General features: G+C 35.8%; 4 protein-coding genes and 1 pseudogene across 8 annotated transcripts in view; 1 reads left to right on the top strand and 4 right to left on the bottom strand.

The window, feature by feature from the left end:
* LOC128167243 (cell cycle checkpoint protein RAD17-like) overlaps positions 1–18,538 on the top strand; it is an 87,982-nt gene that overhangs the window by 48,251 nt on the left and 21,193 nt on the right. For 2 of the 5 annotated variants that reach the window (XM_052832848.1, XM_052832843.1), the window contains exon 18: positions 4,340–4,570. The exons of 1 other annotated variant lie outside the window; for it this stretch is intronic. In XM_052832848.1, coding sequence (XP_052688808.1) covers positions 4,340–4,523 — 184 coding nt within the window. In that variant the 3' untranslated portion in view covers positions 4,524–4,570. Of the gene's footprint in view, positions 1–4,339; positions 4,571–10,200; positions 10,439–18,538 lie in introns of those variants that run through there. 2 more of the 5 variants (XM_052832846.1, XM_052832844.1) reach the window with 2 other exon arrangements.
* Positions 51–4,021, bottom strand: LOC128167247 (uncharacterized; annotated as a pseudogene).
* LOC128167245 (uncharacterized) lies at positions 7,074–9,365 on the bottom strand. The gene is made up of 2 exons (XM_052832851.1): positions 9,298–9,365; positions 7,074–8,966 (listed from the first exon to the last, which is right to left on the bottom strand). Exon 2 carries the CDS (start codon positions 8,964–8,966, stop codon positions 7,191–7,193), a length of 1,776 nt encoding a protein of 591 aa, XP_052688811.1. The 5' UTR covers positions 9,298–9,365; the 3' UTR covers positions 7,074–7,190.
* Positions 12,157–18,473, bottom strand: LOC128167255 (uncharacterized). Its single transcript, XM_052832860.1, has 2 exons — positions 18,127–18,473; positions 12,157–16,623 (listed from the first exon to the last, which is right to left on the bottom strand). Exon 2 carries the CDS (start codon positions 15,716–15,718, stop codon positions 14,750–14,752), a length of 969 nt encoding a protein of 322 aa, XP_052688820.1. The 5' UTR covers positions 15,719–16,623; positions 18,127–18,473; the 3' UTR covers positions 12,157–14,749.
* LOC128167257 (uncharacterized) lies at positions 16,660–18,133 on the bottom strand. Its single transcript, XM_052832862.1, has one exon. The coding sequence runs from the start codon at positions 18,056–18,058 to the stop codon at positions 17,390–17,392; it is 669 nt and encodes a 222-aa protein (XP_052688822.1). The 5' UTR covers positions 18,059–18,133; the 3' UTR covers positions 16,660–17,389.

An 18,538-nucleotide genomic window follows, 5' to 3' on the forward strand; every position in this document is an offset into this window, starting at 1 on the left:
TCATAAATTTGTAAAAAAAAAAAAAAAAAAAAAAAGGGAATCTAACATTCAATTTTATTTGATAAATGGATAAGCTAATGATAGTATATATTATTCTGCTAACTCTCATCATCAGATATTTGGAATGGTATTTGTTTCACTGGATCCATATATCTATTGCTCAGAATGGTTTTCATATGACAAATGTAAACAATTATTTTTATCTTGCACAGAGAGTAATTGACATAGTAATGTAGCTCCTCATAAATTATTTTTACAAAGTAATGATCACTGGAGGTACTTGTACACTGTCACTGTGTTGGTGTTATGTTGTCCCACATGGAGATTGTTCTCATCATCCACACACAGACCACGATAAAACCATACCCCTGGTCGTAGTGGGAGTATTAGAAACAAGAACTGTCCGTCTTGATCCAGGAGATTAACTGTTTTATCATCTAATATCCAGAACTTGCCCAAGGGAGGATTGCTTCACACTAGAATGTGACCAAGGAGATCAGTACATATACCATAGGGATAAAACTGTGACCCCTGACCTGTGTAGGAGAACCTGTGTTGTCCTGATTTATTGACCACCACTACAGCAAGTTTGTCATAATCTGATGTACAGATATCACCATTGATGTTTTCTGTGATGTAGTGTGGAACACCATACAGTCCCTGTCCTTTGTTGTCCCTCTGTATGTTCTGTATTTCTTCTCCTGTCTTGTTGTTCCTGGTGACTTTAGCCTCTCCATACTTTATCATCCCCACCAGTATGTCCCCGTTGATGTGGGAGGAGTGTATGCTGATTGGTTTCCAGTCTACTGTTTTATTAAATTCAGTGATAGTATTATTCAGTTCTATCGTATTGATGACCTTCTTCTTTCTGTCTGTATAGATCAGATCCCCGTCCTGTGTGACTGTGTGGTAGCCATGTCCACCATTGGTTGATATCTTCTGTAGCTGATTCCCCTGTAGATCTATTTGGCTAAGACTACTATCATCTTCACTGACCCAGAGTCTGCCTGCTTTACCTAGTGATATATGACGTACATTTTTAACACCTGGTACTTTGTACTCCCTGACTTTGGTGACAGAGGAAGACAGAGACAGTGTTTGTTTTATGTCAGATTTCTCTCTGTCTTGTTTCTTCTGTTGTTCTGTAGGTTTCAACTGTGTAGAGGCTGTCTCCATGGGTTTTATTTTTCTGTTCTCTGGTTTAGTGTCAGGAGCAGTTACTCTACCCAACAGTTTGGAGACATCTTCCTTGCTGTATTGACCAGCAGTAAATACTGGAGGGACTGGTATAATGGATTTTGGTATGGATTTGATTTTCAGCTGGTCAGGTTGAGAACGAATGAGTGGATTGCTTTGGACTTTGGTAGAGGACAGGTAGCCATGGAATTCTCTGCCGAGGTCCTCAAGATAGGAGATGTAATCTTGATAGGTTTTGTCTTGACTCTTAAGCTTCTCCTTTAGAGACTCTTCCATTGTGTTGACTCGTTCTATTTCATCCAATGCCACCCAGTCCACCAAACGTTTAATGGATTCAGCTTTAGCCTTTATTGATGTTCTTATTTTTTCTATGGTTGCTTTTATTTCTTTGAAATTATCCTTTATATCTTCTTGTATATCATGTGAAGTTGGGAGATAATACTGATGGATTTTATAAATTTCATCAAGGCAAAGAGTGAATTTCTCCGAATAAATTGTCTCTAAATCATTCAGTGTGTGATTTTGATGGTCTTGTATTACACATTTGGAACATACTGGAACTTGGCAGTCCTCACAGAGCATGTCTATATCCTTGGTCGGATGATCCTTGCATTTCTCTACAGGAAGTTGTCTTTTGCGTTGTGGATAAGGGACCACTTCATGGTTTTGGGTTTCTAGACTCTTTTGATGTTCATCTTTGCATTGTTTACATACTCGTAGGTGACAGTGATTACAATAAAACAGGCAGTTCTTCTCACAGCCTTCAGTACCACACATCAAACAGTCCTGGCCAATGATTGGTTCCTCCTGGACAGAATCTGAATCTTCTGGGTTGGATAATGCCATCTAAAATTTATAATTTGATTATATTGTTCACCATCATTTATAAAAAGAAAATACATGTGAAATGAAAAATTCCATCCCTTATGTTTTATATGGTTTAATAAATGTTTGTACATTTTATATCGTTTAAAAAAGGAGGAGAGGCTGGCTAGGCAATCCTATTAAAAAAATGAACCATTTTCTTATATCTTTCTGAAAGTATTAATTTGATTAGATTTGCACCATCATTTTACAAAGTTAAAGTTTTAGACAACTTTATCTTAAATTAACGTCTGTACGATCTACATTTTTAGGTCACCTGAGTCACTCAGGTGACCTACTGAGTATTGCAATTGGTCTTCGTCCGTCGTCATGCATTGTGCGTTAATAATTTTACATTTTTAACTTTATCTTGAAAACTACCAGGCCAATCGTTACCATTTTTGGTGTGAAGCATCTCAATGGTAAGAAGAATCTAAATTGTGAAATTCATGGCTCTACCACCCCTGGGGTGCTATGGGCGGGGCCAAATATGCCCCAAAAAAAGCCAAATTTTCAAAAATCTTCTTCTCTACTTCCACACATGTGAGGAAAAAAATGAATGCATGGTTATGATGTCCATGAAGCCTTCTACCAAAATTGTGAAATTTAACTATCCATAAAAATTCATGGCCTATGGTTCAGGGGTTCAGGCTCTAGGGTGGGGCCAATATGGCCATGTAGTAAAAATGTATTATATCTTAGAAAATCTTCTTCTCTACTCCCATTTATATTTGTTAAAAACTAAATGCATGATTATGATGTCCATGAGGCCCTCTACCAAAGTTGTGAAATTCATGACACCTGGGTCATGGGTTCAGGCTCTAGGGTGGGACCAATATGGCCATATAGTTAAAATGTATTTAAATCTTAGAAAATCTTTTTCTCTCATCCCATACTGTGGTTTCATCAATACTCAAGGTAATCAATTTTCGTGGATTAAGTGAAAAAAACAGTTTCAAGGATACGTAAATTCGTGGCTCAATACAAAATGTTAATATTAATTGCCTTTCAATGAACATTCAATTTCGTGAATCAACTAAACAACGAAATCCACGAAAATTGGTATTCAACGAATATTGATGAAACCACAGTATATACCGGTATTTGTTAAAAACTAAATGCATGATTATGATGTCCATGAGGCCCTCTACCAAAATTGTGAAATTCATGACCCCTGGGACAGGGGTTCAGGCTCTAGGGTGGGGCCAATATGGCCATATTGTAAAAATGTTTTAAATCTTAAAAAATCTTTTTCTCTACTCCCACACATGTGGGCAAAAAACCCCTGAATAAATGGTTATGATGTCCACTAACTCCTCTACCTAAATTGTGAAATTCATGGCCCCTGGGTCAGGGGTTCAGGACATAAGGTTCGGGCGGGGGGGGGGGGGCAATATGGCAATATAATGTTAATGCATATAATGTTTTAAAATTTTCTTCTCTATTCTCACACATCTGTATTAAAAACTGACTTATAATTATGTTTACCAGGAAGTCCTCTACTGAAATTTTCATTTTCATTTCCCCTGGAGTATGGGTTTTGACTCTAGGGCAGGGCCAAAATGGATGTATAGGTGTTAATGCATATAATGTTAAAAAATGATTTTCTTTACTCCCACACACCTGAAAGGAAAACTGAATTTATGATTTTGTAGACCAGATCTTTTTTGCCAAAATTGTAGGTTTCATAGTTCTTTTTGAAAGATTTCAGGCAGGGAGGGAGGTGGTCGTCATTACAAATTTATAATTTTTCTACTCCAGAATGAAACCTAATTAATTAAATGCATATATGAGACTCCTCGACAAGTTTGTGTATGGGATATATGCTACTCAGGTGACCGTTAAGGCCAATTGGCCTCTTGTTATGCAGGAAAAAAGGTTTCCATTATTTTTTGGTCGACTCACCTTGATTTTGTAAGCGTTGTAGAATCGGACGATGGTTGAAGTGAGACATTACGAGATATGCAATTTACTTCCTAGTTTTTGACAAAAATAGATTCAATTTAGCAATTTTAATCAATAAACGGTTGGCGATTTAATGTGTTAAAATACGCAGTACATATATACTATACTACAGTCGTTGTAAACAAATAAACGTTTAGAATGTTGCAGCCATTCAAAAGTTGTAGCGTACATCAAGCTACTTTATCCAGTACATTGCACCCCACGGTTGATTACGCGTCGTTCCTCTCTCCAAGGCTCTACGCCTAATTAACTGCGGGTTTCCGACGATGATAGGCTTGTCGCCGATATCCAGTAAACATTCAATATGCTACAGGTCCGAGAAGCTGGACGAGAAAGATCTAGGAGTGGATAAAGATTCACAGGAGACGGGTACTTCCGGGGATACAGTGTCGTCCAACAAAATGGAAGAGGACAATATTTCAAACAGCCAGTCAAAAGTTGTCACGGAGGAAATGGAAGAGGAGGAAGAGTACGAGATCACGGAGTTCGATGACTGAGACTTTTATGTTCCTGGTTTCATTCTCTTTTTTCTAGACTAGAATATTTAATAAATATTTTCATTTTCATTTTGAGTTTGTTTGATGAATTGTAATGAAATTACAACCTTGCGTGGATTACTTTACAATCTTACATGCAATACTTGTATAAAATACAACAGACAATTTTACTTTCCTCTAAACATTGCAATGACATAGCAAAGAACAATGGCATACGATTGCTCTATTTTAAAGGTTAAATAAAATATAAAAGATTTAAATGAATGAGAAGAAGTTGTCATAAGCAAGTTTAGCCGTGAATAATTAGTCTAACACATGCATGGATCTGTCGGAGAGTCTGTCCAGTTACCTTTTGAATGTGAAAAATTATAAATTTGATACAGTAAACTGATGAGAAATACTGAGTAGGCAACGAATCTTCCATTCCCTGCAAAACCTAGACAGCACAATATACACCTACTTGTTATAATCCACCGCTGTTCGTATAAAAGTATTGGCCACGGAAAATTTGATATCAGTACCATTATTCACATTAGCAATTTACCGCCGTAGCGCAGTGTAGGCAAATCAGGCAGTTGCCTCACATTTGAAATGACAATCAGTATTTTTAACAAAGTTTTTATTTATGTCAGTGTTAAGAGGACGAGGACAAAATACAGTTATGAAAAAAGTTAAATTACAGAAATAATATACAAAGTCTTGCAGATGACAACATTATGTTCAATCTCTCGTGTTCGAAAGCCAACAGAGTGCAAAAGGCAATTGATGAGATAACCACAAAAACCAGGAAAACGCTTTTGCAATAGAAAGAAAAAAGACAAAACTACCCGTCCAAGAATTATAAAGAATCTTTTCATTCTGTATACTAACGAAAGTGTGTGCAAGTACAGCACTAATACTAGTTCAATTATGGGTCGCACCCACATAATATTAGATAATACGTCTTGTCGCACAGACTTTTGCATTCATCGCATTAGCTGTAAGATTTTCTCAAAACTGTGTGTTGGAGAAACAAGTTATCTTCTCAAAAGCAACCACCGTTCCACCATAAAGACCAAACCAAAAAATATAATCAGAAAAAAACTCGTCGGGATCGAACATTTCAACCCCAGTGTTCACAAATCATTAATGGAAAGTTATGACAGTACACGTAATGATTATTGCCATTATTCCTCACTGGACGGACACAGAGTGAGAAGTTTTGGATGCACAGACTTGCACACGGGCTGATTTTAGACTTCCAAGTACACTGTAGTTTCAAATAGTTGTAGTTACCATGGCGTAGTAACCTTGACAAATTTTGAGAATCAGCTGTTCCTTTTGTGTAACTTCTGATCAACATTAATGATTATTTAGTATTTTTCATAACTTTTAATGGATAATTCATTTTTTTTTATACAATTACGTGTAGCAAGCGAATGTGTGTCTTCAGAACTCTGTAACTACTAAAATTTCCTCAGTTTCTATTCAGCGCAAATGCCTTTAATTCATTCCTTTAAGGCCAATCACCAATTTCTGAGAGAAATTACTAAAACTTGTCAGAACATGTAAAATTCTCTACATACTGGTTTTATTTTTATAGAAATCGACCTTTTCATATTTCGACCATTTTTAGTTATTTTTAAACTTTTTAGACCTCCCCCAGCTGATTATCTTTCTCTGCAAAGGGTTGACATTCCCTACCGTGTATATATAAACTTGTGTAACAGTGTGCTTTTTATTTACTTGGTATTATATACATTATGTGGTATGTCGTTCCTTTATCTCTTACATTTCGTTCAAAATAACTTGAACGGTCATGTTAACCATTTGACCTTCAATTGAAGCTCTTTAATGAATAAATAAGGTATTTCTTTTAAAAAGGCCAATTAAAATTAGAATGACCGACGTCAAGTTTTAAGCGATGTTCACAATTCTTTGTTGTGTCCATGATATTACTTCGACAAAGTTATTGAAGTTATTCAGTTTGTAATATAAAGAATAAGTTTATATCACATTTCCAAAATACCTTTAGTACATGTAGTAATGTCTTATTAATATCTATGTTAACTAAATGAAACCACATTAAATCACTAGGGATATAATATCATAGTTGATTTAAAATTATTTTAATTATTTTTAAAGTATAAATAGATATATAGTAAAAGAATTTTTTTCATTTGTGCACACCATGCAAATGCAGTTCATCTTTGATATTTGTTGCCAGCTTATGCATGTCCTCCAGATGTACTACAGACAGAGTTATTTCCCTTTCTTTCACTCATTGATGTTACACTCCATGACCCAGGTATTAGTTTATAACTACAGTTATTACCCCCACCACAACAAAAATATCTTACTAAAATGATGCTAGAATAATAAAATGCTTAAGATATGCACAGACAGAAAGTATTCTTTATGCCTAATAGAAACTTTTTGATGTTATAAATAATAGATATCAGATTAATGAAATTTTATAAATTTATTTGATAAATGGATAAGCTAATAATAGTATGTATTGTTCTCTCATAATCAGATATTTGGAATGGTATTTGTTTCACTAGATCCATATATCTATTGCTCAGAATAGTTTTCATATGACAAATGTAAACAATTATTTTTATTTTACACAGAATGTAATTGACATAGTAATGTAGCTCCTCATGAATTATTCTTACATAGAAATGATCACTGGAGGTACTTGTACACTGTCACTGTGTTGGTGATATTTTGTCCCACATGGAGATTGTTCTCATCATCCACACACAGACTACGATAAAACCCAACCCTTAGTCGTGCTGTGAGTATTAGAAACAAGAACTGTCCGTGTTGATCCAGGAGATGAACTGTGCTATCACATGACACCAAGAACCCGTCCAAGAGATAATTGCTGCACACTAAAATGTGACCAAGGAGATCAGTACATATACCATAGGGATAAAACTCTGACCCCTGACCCGTGTAGGAGAACCTGTGTTGTCCAGATTTATTCACCACCACTACAACATGCTTTTGATTGTCAGATGTACATATATCACCATTAATGTTTTCTGTGATGTAGTGTGGATGAATGTACAGTTCCTGTCCATTGTTGTACCACTGTATGTTCTGTATTTCTTCTCCTGCCTTGTTGTACCTGGTGACTTTAGCCTCTCTACCCTTTATCTTTCCCACCAGTATGTCCCCGTTGAAGTGGGAGGAGTGTAAGCTGACTGGTTCCCAGTCTCTCGTTTTGATAAATTTAGTGATTGTATTATCCGGTTTTATCTTATTAATGACCTTGTTCTTTCTGTCTGTAAAGATCAGATCCCCTTCCTGTGTGACTGTGTGGTAGCCATATTCATCACTGGTTTGTATCTTTTGCAGCTGGTTCCCGAGTAGATCTGTTTGGACTAGACTACCACCATCATCACTTGCCCAGAGTCTGCCTAATTTACCTAGTGATATATGACATACATTATTAACACCTGGTACTGTGTACTCCCTGACCTTGGTGACAGAGGAAGACAGAGACAGTGCTTGTTTGACGTTAGATTTCTCTCTGTCTTGTTTCCTCTGTTGTTCTGTAGGCTTTAATTCTGTAGAGGCAGTCTCCATGGGTTTTATATTTCTGTTCTCTGGTTTTGTGTCAGGAACAGTTACTCTACCCAATAGTTTGGTGACATCCTCCTTTCTGTATTGACCAGCAGTAAATACTGGAGGGACTGGTTTGGTGGTCTTTGGTATGGGTTTGATTTTAAGCTGGTCAGGTTGAGAAAGAATGAGTGGATTGCTTTGGACTTTAGTAGAGGACAGGTAGCCATGGAACTCTCTGACAAGGTCCTCAAGATAGGAGATGTAATCTTGATAGGTTTTGTCTTGACTCTTAAGCTTCTCCTTTAAAGACTCTTCCATTTTGTTGACTTGTTCTATTTCATCTGATGCCACAGTGTCCACCAAACGTTTAAGGGATTCAGCTTTAGCCTTTATGGATGTTCTTATTTTATCTATGGTTACTCTTATTTCTTTGAAATTATCCTTTATATCTTCTTGGATATCATGTGAGGTTGGGAGAAAATACTGATGGATTTTATAAATTTCATCAAGGCAAAGAGTGAATTTCTCTGAATAAATTGTCTCTAAATCATTAAGTGTGTGTTTTTGATGGTCTTGTATTACACATTTGGAACATACTGGAACTTGGCAGTCCTCACAGAGCATGTCTATATCCTTGGTCGGGTGATCCTTGCATTTCTCTACAGGAAGTTGTCTTTTGCGTTGTGTATAAGGGACCACTTCATGGTTCTGAGTTTCCAGACTCTTTTGATGTTCATCTTTGCATTGTTTACATACTCGTAGGTGACAGTGATTACAATAAAACAGGCAATTCTTCTCACAGCCTTCAGTACCACACATCAAATAGTCCTGGCCAATGATTGGTTCCTCCTGGACAGAATCTGAAACTTCTGGGTTGGATAATGCCATCTAAAATTTATGATTTGATTTTCTTGTTCACCATCATTTATAAAAAAAAAATACATGTGAAATGAAAAATTCCATCCACTATGTTTTATATAGTTAAATAAACGTTGTTTTCTTGACATTTTATATTGTTTAACAAAGGAGGGAAGGCTAACTGGACGATCCTTTTAACCATATTCTTATATCTTTCTGAAATTATTGATTTGATAAGATTTGCACCGTCATTTTCTAAAGTGAAAGTAAAAGTTTGACAACTTTATCTTCAAGAAACGTCTGTATGATCTACATTTTTATGCACATTAAAAGGTTTTCATTATTTTTTTGGTCGACTCACCTGTATTTTGTAAGCTTTCTAGAATCGGACGATGACTGAAGTGAGACTTCACGAGATCTGTAATTTACTTCCTGGTTTTTGACAAAAATAGATTAAAGGGGCATGGTTATGATTTTGGTCAAAAATTATTTTTCTGATTTTAATGTTTACAATGCTTTAGTTTTAATATATTTAATATGCAACCAAAATTTGAGTGTAGTTCGTTGAGTTATAAGCGAGTTACAGAGCTTGCAATTCTCTGCAATGTAAACAAAGCTTTTGTTTACATTTTGAATGTTGATGTGAAAATTCTAGTTTTAGACCTTAAATGAATGTGTTAAACGTTAGAAACTTTTTAATTAAGCTTTAAAGGAATAAGAAGATAGACAAATCAGCTTGATAAAGATTATTCACTGCTATACTGAACCTATGTAAACAAAAACAGGGCAGGATATGACAAAGAATTGTGAGCCCTTTACCCTGCTTTTAACTCTACGACTATCTCTCAAATTTCATTGGATTACTAAAAATGCATTTCTAAACCATCGTAAATAATTAATAAAAACAGAAAAATTAAAATTTGACCAAAATCGTGACCATGCCCCTTTCAAAGTAATGGAGCAATTTTAATCAACTGTAGGTTGGCGATTTCTTGTGTTAAAATACGCAGTACAGATATACTATACTACAGTCGGTGTTAATAAATAAACGTTTAGACTGTTACAGCCATCTACAGATTACAGCATACATCAAGCTTCTTTATCTTGTGCATTGCATATTTTATATAGACTTGCATCGTCGGAAAACTATGGTTGATTACGCGTCGTTCCTCCCTTGGAGAGAGGAAGGACGCGTAAGTAACCGTGGGTTTCCGACGTTGATAGGTTTATCGCCGATATGCAGTGCACATTTAATATGTTACAGGTCCGAGAAGCTGGACGAGAAGGATCTAGGAGTGGATAAAGATTCACAGGAGACGGGGAACTCCGGGGAGACAGCGTGGCCCAACAAGATGAAAGAGGACATTATTTCAATCAGCCAATCAAAAGTTGTCACGGAGGAAATGGAAGAGGAGGAAGAATACGAGATTACGGAGTTTGATGACTGAGGCTTCAATGTTCCTGGTTTCATTCTCTTTTTCCAGACTAGAATATTTAATAAATATTTTCATTTTCATTTTGAGTTTGTTTGATGAATTGTAATGAAATTACAACCTTGCGTGGATTACTTTACAATCTTACATGCAATACTTGTATAAAATACAACAGACAATTTTACTTTCCTCTAAACTTTGCAATCACATAGCAAAGAAAAGTGGCATACGTTTGCTCTATTTTAAACGTTAAATAAAATATAAAAGATTTAAATAAATGAAAAGAAGTTGTCAGAAGCAAGTCTGGTCGTGAAATATTAGTCTAACACATGCATGGAGCTGTCGCAGAGTCTGTCCAGTTACCTCTTGAATTTGAAAAATTATAAATTTGATACAGTAAACTGATGAAAAATACTGAGTAGGCAACGAATCTTCCATTCCCTGCAAAACCTAGACAGCACAATACACACGTACTTGTTATGATCCACCGCTGTTCGTATAAAAGTATTGGCCACGGACAATTTGATATCAGTACCATTATTCACATTAGCAATGCTGTGTAGGCAAATCAGGCAGTTGCCTCACATTTGAAATGAGTAAATGAAATCAGTATTTTATAAGTTTTTTTTTATGTCAGTGTTAAGAGGACGAGTACAAAATACAGGTATGAAAAAAGTTAAATTACAGAAATAATATATAAAGTCTTGAAGATGACAACATTATGTTCAGTCTTGATCCATATTGAACCCACCGACTCCCATATCTATCTTCAATCGTCAAACAGCTTGTACCCACCTATACCTTTAGAGGTGCTCCTTAAACATAAACTACCCAAATTTGACGAATCTGTTCTATAAAAAATAACAGAGCAAGATACTGAAATCCCATCTACGTGTTCGAATGCCAACAGAGTGCAAAAGGCAATAAATGAGATAACCACAAAAGACAGGGAAACGCTTTTGCAAAAGAAAGAAAAAAGACAATACTACCCGTCCAAGAATTTATAAAGAATCTTTCCATTCTGTATACTAACGAAAGTGTGTGCAAGCACAGCACTAATACTAGTTCAATTATAGGTCGCACCTACAAAATGTTAGCTAATTAGTCTTGTCGCACAGACTATTGCATTCATCTCATTAGCTGTAAGATTTGCTCAAAAGTGTACTTTGGAGTAACAAGTTGCCTTCTTAAAAGCAACCACCGTTTCACCATAAAGACCAAACCAAAAAAATAAGAAAAAAGAGTCCGTCGGGATCGAACATTTCAACCCCAGTGTTCACAAATCATTAATGGAAAGATATGACAGTACATATAGTGGTTATTGACATTATTCCTCACTGGACGGACACAGAGTGAGAAGTTTTGGATGCACAAACTTGCACACAGGCTGATTTCAGACTTCCAAGTACACTGTAGTTTCAAATAGTTGTAGTTACCATGGCGTAGTTACCCAGACATATATTGAGAATCAACTGTTCCTTTTGTGTTACTTTCTGATCAACATTAATGATGATTTAGTAGTTTGAATAACTTTTATAGATAATTCATGACATGATTTAAGTGACATGGGACAGTTTATTTTTCTCGATACAATTCACTGTAGCAAGGAGATGTTTGTAACTATTAGATTTTCCGCAGTTTCTATTCAGCGCAAATACCTTTATGCCCATGCATTGATCTTAACAGTTACCAATAAAGCTTATTCCATTAATAGACTTAAATCTTTTTGTTCCATCTATGAACTGCAGCTTGTAAATTTTTTACCTTAAAAAACAACTAAATGGTCATTGACGAAATAATGTCATTTATTAATGACGAATCAAAAACTTGTACAAATAAACCACATCACAAACAGGGAGATCCCTGACAAAGTCAATACTTAAACTTATTAAAATGACTTATGTAACAGGTACTGTGGGATCTCCCTTATTAGTTAAAAAACACCTGAACAAATATTGAGATCACCCGGTAAAATATAACCAAAAATAGTAAACAACAATGGCAGGGTGATCTCCCTTAATATAAACATGTAAAAAATTAAGGTGGCATATACAAAGTTCTGCCATAAATCCAATACCCATTGGATTCCCGCCACCCAAAGGAAATAGATGGAACTGGAGACTTTAATAACTATATTATACATTGTTTTAGTAAAACTTAGAACAATGTGTAATAGTATGGCCTACTGAAGATGTAATTATAATAATTGACATTTTTGATATGACAGAATATATATGAAATATGATTAACTGATTTTGACGGATGGCCAGCAACATACCCTATTAATACAAACACTAAAATACAATACTAAAAAACAAAACTATGTTTTCTAAGGACAGGGTGGTAGCAGACATTTTATCTGAACTACATGCAACAAAAAAAAGGGGGGGGGGTACACTAACATATCTAATCTAGAACAATGAAAGCAGTGGGGAAAAGTAAATGCCATGATCTAATTCCAAGATGACAGACATAGTAGCAGACCTGATCTGAACTACTATCAATGTAAGTTGTATATATCATAATTATGGTAGCAGACTTGATCTGAACTCCAAACAATCCTACCACTTTGAAGAGGTAGTAATAAAAATCACTCACAGACAAACAACAGAGCAGATCTATAGCAGACATCATCTGAACTAGTTATATAACGTTATCTTGCTGATAACAACTTATACCCAGGAATGATATAGATTAATTTTCTTAGTCAAGTGCAACATTAAATGAACCCAACCGAATGTATCGTTTAACAGCATCAGACTTCCATCTACCCATATTCTGAATCGCATTTTCCGAGAAACCAACCTTAGATGCATGAGTTGCAGCACCAATTCTGAAGCTGTGACCCTTATAATGTTTTGGATCCAAACCAATATTTTTGATCACTTCATTTAACTTTTTTGCCACAAAGGAATAAGGCACCGGACAACCATCTAAAAACTGGAAAAGGGGGCCACCAGAATGGCGATAATGTTTTAAATAGTAAAACAATGCATGTACTGGACATGACTTAGTGTTTTTTGATACTTCTAATGTAATAATCTTTGGCTGTCCATAACTGACTGTTTTAAAATGTTTCAACACCACTTGCACCTGCTTTAGCTTTCCATGAGCTGTCTCAAAATGGACATCCGATCTCTGAATGACCTTATCTGACTGAGTCTTTGATTTTATTACCAATTCCCCTAACCTGAAAAAACCATGAAATGCCATCAAAAACAATGCCTTAAGTAACAATGAATGTGCCCTAGTTGAGACAGATTGATCTAGTGAATTCACAAGTTTTTTCAAAATTTCACCTGTAATTGGAAGACGGGTATCTACCGATGGACCTAATTTGTAACAACCTCTTAGCAGCTTTTGTACTAGGAAACACTGAGCGGGATCTGGCAATTTTAACATCTTATGAATATATGTTAAAGCCGAAATGTGGGATGCTATTGAGCTTGGTGAATAACCAATTTCGAATAAATGACCTATAAAATTACATATTGTAATGTAATGTACAGGTAAGGATATGGAGCCTACCCATTCAAGGAAAATATGCCATGAATGTAGATATGCTTTCCTTGTTGCAGGGGCTAAGGAAGCCTGTAGAATTCTTTTTGCAGAGTTTGTCAAATGTAAAGAAGATCCACTGGGATTTTTGTTTGTTGTCTGTGTAAATGAGGTGTTTCTTGAAAAGCTTCCTGAAATTTAAAACGGGATAATCTGTCAGCTGTTACATTCAACTTCCCAGGTATATGCTTTGCACGGAAATGAATATTAAAACGTAAGGACACTAAAACAAGACGACGTAACAATTTCACGAGAGCTTTATCTCGACACGATTTTTTATTGAGAACCTCAACGACAGCCATATTGTCTGATAAGAATAATACCTTTTTATTTTGAAAATGGCATGACCATAATTCCAATGCAAGGACAATTGGAAACAATTCTTTAATACAAATTTGATAATCTTCTAATTCCAATGGCCATTCCCTTGCAAACCAATCAGACCCTAAAACAGCTGAAAATCCCATTGAGCCAGAAGCATCTGTGTATAAACTAAGATGGTCTGATGACACCCAAACTCTATCCAGAAAAACTGACTTGCCATTGAAATGGTCAATAAAAGTAGCCCAAGTTTCTAAATCAGCCCTTGAGTCTTTATTCAATCTTATGTAGAATTTTGGGTTAGACAAACCACATATTAGGTTGATCAAACGACGAAGAAATGTTCGACCTGGGACAACCACAGAACAAGCAAAATTCAAAAGGCCTATGATTGACTGCATTTCTTTTAAAGTGACCTTTTTACACCTTTTGAACAAGTTAAGTTTGTCCTTTATTTTTTGGATCTTATCTACTGGAAGCCGACACTCCATTTTCACTGAATCAACTTCTATACCATAAATGACAATGTTGGTCGTAGGTGCCTGAGTTTTTTCCATTTTTATTGGCACCCCAATTTTTTTTACATAGAAATAAAAAACTAGCAAGATCGTTTCTACAGGTTATTGAATTTGGGGGTCCCACAAAGAAAAAATCATCTAAAATATGGGACATACCCGAAGCATTGAAGACATTTTCCATGACCCATTGGAGAGCAGAACTAAATGATTCAAAGATTTGACAGCTACTACTCGCTCCCATAGGAAGACATTTGTCATAATAGTATTGACATTCCCAAGTAAACCCTAGCAGGTAGTAATCAGCTGGATGAATAGGTATGATCCGGAAAGCATCTTCAATGTCAGTCTTTGCCATTAAACATTCACGCCCAAACTTTTGAACTAAATCAACCACCTGATCTATGGAATCGTACTGAACAGCTGAATTTTCTCTTGGTATATTGGAATTTACTGATTGATTTTTAGGGAATGAAAGATCATGAATTACCCTAAATTTTCCTGTACTGCCTTTTGGCACTAAACCTAATGGGGATACCACAAATTGTTCAAAAGGTTTGTTTGAAAATGGACCTGCGATTCTTCCTTTGTTTAACCCTGTTTGTATATAGTCTTCTATAATGTCTGGGTGATCTAATGTGGATTTATGGTTTTGAGGTACACATGATGAAGGAGCAGAAGTACAACCTAATCTAAAACCATGAGTAAAGCCATTTATCAAGTATGAAGCCTGATCACTGTCATAATCAACTAAAAATTCACCTAAACTTTTTGGGTTGACTGGGGAAGGTAGTTGGCTGGGTGATTGTTGAGGACTTGGTGACAGTGTTGGTATTTGTTGGTTTTTGTTTACGAAATCTACAATTGGCTCTTGCATGTGATCCTGAGCATGATTGACACCTGTGGGCAAATGAGCAGGGGTTATGAGTGCATTGTTCCCCATTGTTAAAGGCATAGCAGAATCTAATAGGCTTATTGCCTGTGTTTGCTCGAAAGGGCTGCTGAAATTGATAATTGCTAGAAGCAGCCTTGATTCTTAATTCTTCAACCGGTTTTTGCCACGGTAATTCAACAGTCTCTTTCAACATCCGAAAATTCTCATCATAGATTCTCCAGGCCTTATCTCCTAACATTTTGTTCATTTCTCTAACAAAATAGCAGTACTTTAGGAGATGGGGAGCCTGTTCTGGATATTTTTCAATAAAAATTCCCATAAAAATCAAAAAAGCATCAGTCCATTGCTGAATTGACATTGGCAATTTGGGCTTTGATGACCCTTGCTGTACAATAAGGGACCCAGAAGATATGTTTAACGAAATAGGATCCTCTCGACGCTGCAACAGCAAACCTAAATCAATAAATTGATTTGCCCAGATCTTAGCTTTTAATCGATGAGGTGTTGCAGCCCCAAGAGGAATCTCATCAGATAAATCAATAACATTTTTAAGATTGGCAGTTGCTGGCTCACCTTGACCGTCTTGTTGTCATAACGCACTAACTAAGTCTGCAATATTTTGCTGAGGCTGGTTGTCACTAACTGTTGATGTTGTTGTTTGCTGACTTGCCATTGGATGAGCGTGGGCTTCGATATCACCCTGGTTTTGAACACATGGCTGCAGGATATCCATGGTGGTATCACTCGAATTTGTCTGGTTTTGGGACAAAGTTTGGGATTGTCTTAAGATTGCTGCAGCTAATAGGTCGTAATTAATAGCATCACTCGACACTGGTTCTGCACGAGACACTGGTTCATCAGACACTGGTTCTGCTTGAAGACTTAAGTCATCATTTCGTGGTACTTTTGCCGGTCGCCTCCTTTTTGTTGACCGCCCCTCTAAAGCCCGCTTAGGCATGGTTTTTCTGAAGTGAAATTTTTATACTTATTAATAGACATGCTTACTGCCAGAGTATTGGCCCTTGAGGGCTAATTGACCATTTGTTTCTTTTCATGGATGGTTGTAACTTATATTTGAAAAACATGTAACCATCTTTAAAACTTGCATGACTTGACCTCTGTGATACACCTTTGTATCCAATTAGTAACTTAGAAATCTTAGACTTTGTGTATGTTTTCTTATTTCTTTTGATATAAACACATACATAGAAATCTTAGACTTTGTATATGTTTTCTTATTTCTTTTGATATAAACACATACATAAAACAGATGATGGCTTACTTAGATACAGCCAATCTGCTCATGCTTCAACTTAGAAAGGGCTTTAATCAGAATATATAAACTTAGAATTCTGACAACTTCCCCATAAGCAGAAATCATGTATTTTAAATTCTTATTTCTTCAAATACATATATATCCTTTAAAACAGATGATGGCATACTTAGATATAGCCCATCCAATCATGTCTCAGCTTTGATAAAGGTGTGTATAATAGACATGAACTTAAATTTTTTGGTCACTCTCGCAATTATTGCTGTATCAATCTAAAAATTCTTACTATTCCTGCATTACATTGAAACAGGATTACAGTACTGTACCTAAACTGTACAGATTGAATTGAATATTCTTAAAATATCTTTATAGAATATTTCCAAAATGTTATTCCCTATGCTTATGTAAACAAAAATTTACCATGTTAAGTATGCATACTCAATTTCTTAGAAAATAACTCAAGTTATACTCATTAAAAACTTTCTTAAATTATCTTTTTTAAATTTTCTTTGACAAAGTGATGTTAATTTACTGGCCTTGAGTTTTTGAACTCTGTTATGCACTGCATATTTTATGCTCCTCAAGTATTTGACCATGGGTGCTGGATAACATCCATCCGAATCTACCCCAAGGTGAACTCCATCGCGCCCAAGGTATGCCAAATTAGTCCAAAATCCTCTATGTTTCCAGAAATGGACATGCTCCTCGCTACTTGTCAAATGTTCCAAGTGTTTGTTTATACTGATGACCTCCTCGTTATATCCAATCGGTGATTTTCGAGGGTCGCGGCGCAACAGTTGACCAATGATCACGGATTTTACACCATATCCATGTATTAAATAGTTCGCAAATGAAAAAATGTCTTGTGCAATGACATGTGATGGTCGAGTCGTCGCATCGTTACCCCCTATCTCCAGAACACACAAAGTAGGAACTGCCGAAAACGCGCACAATCTTGACGAGTTAGCAAGTCCGTAAATAGACAAACCCCCTTGGCTCCGAAAACACACATTAATTTGTTCTTCATCAAGACCCAAGTTTTCATACACAGGGTTTTGTAAAATAAATCGTTCCAATCGTTTTACATAAGAATGCCCAATAATGCACACTGATGTTCGATCCGCCATTTTGACTGGTTACATACCCCGGGCGCCGATGGTAAAAACTTACACAGTACACCGATTTTAACACTTACTTTAACTAAATAACAAAGTTCCAAAGCAAATCCTCCCGCGTCCAATACTTCTCAAACTATCGGAAAGTACATGGCCGTGAATTTAAACTTTACAAAGCGATCAATATCTTAGATTACGGAAACACGTCTTTCTCACACTTGAGTTTAAAACAAAAGTTATATACACGTGATCGAAATACTCTCATTTCATTGGCTAATGACAAGGTACAAGCACAGGCATTTATAAATAGATACATGATGGACAAATTAGCTAAAAATAACCAATAAAAACCGGAACTTAAATTAGAATTTCTAAAAATATAATTAACGATACAATGATGACATAAAACATATTATTTGGCAATAATATTTCATTAATTCTCTTCTTTATTGCCAATCACCAATTTTTGAGAAAAATTACTGGTACTAGTCA

Source organism: Crassostrea angulata, chromosome 10 (genome assembly GCF_025612915.1).
Source record: "Crassostrea angulata isolate pt1a10 chromosome 10, ASM2561291v2, whole genome shotgun sequence".
In the NCBI taxonomy this organism is placed as follows: domain Eukaryota; kingdom Metazoa; phylum Mollusca; class Bivalvia; order Ostreida; family Ostreidae; genus Magallana; species Magallana angulata.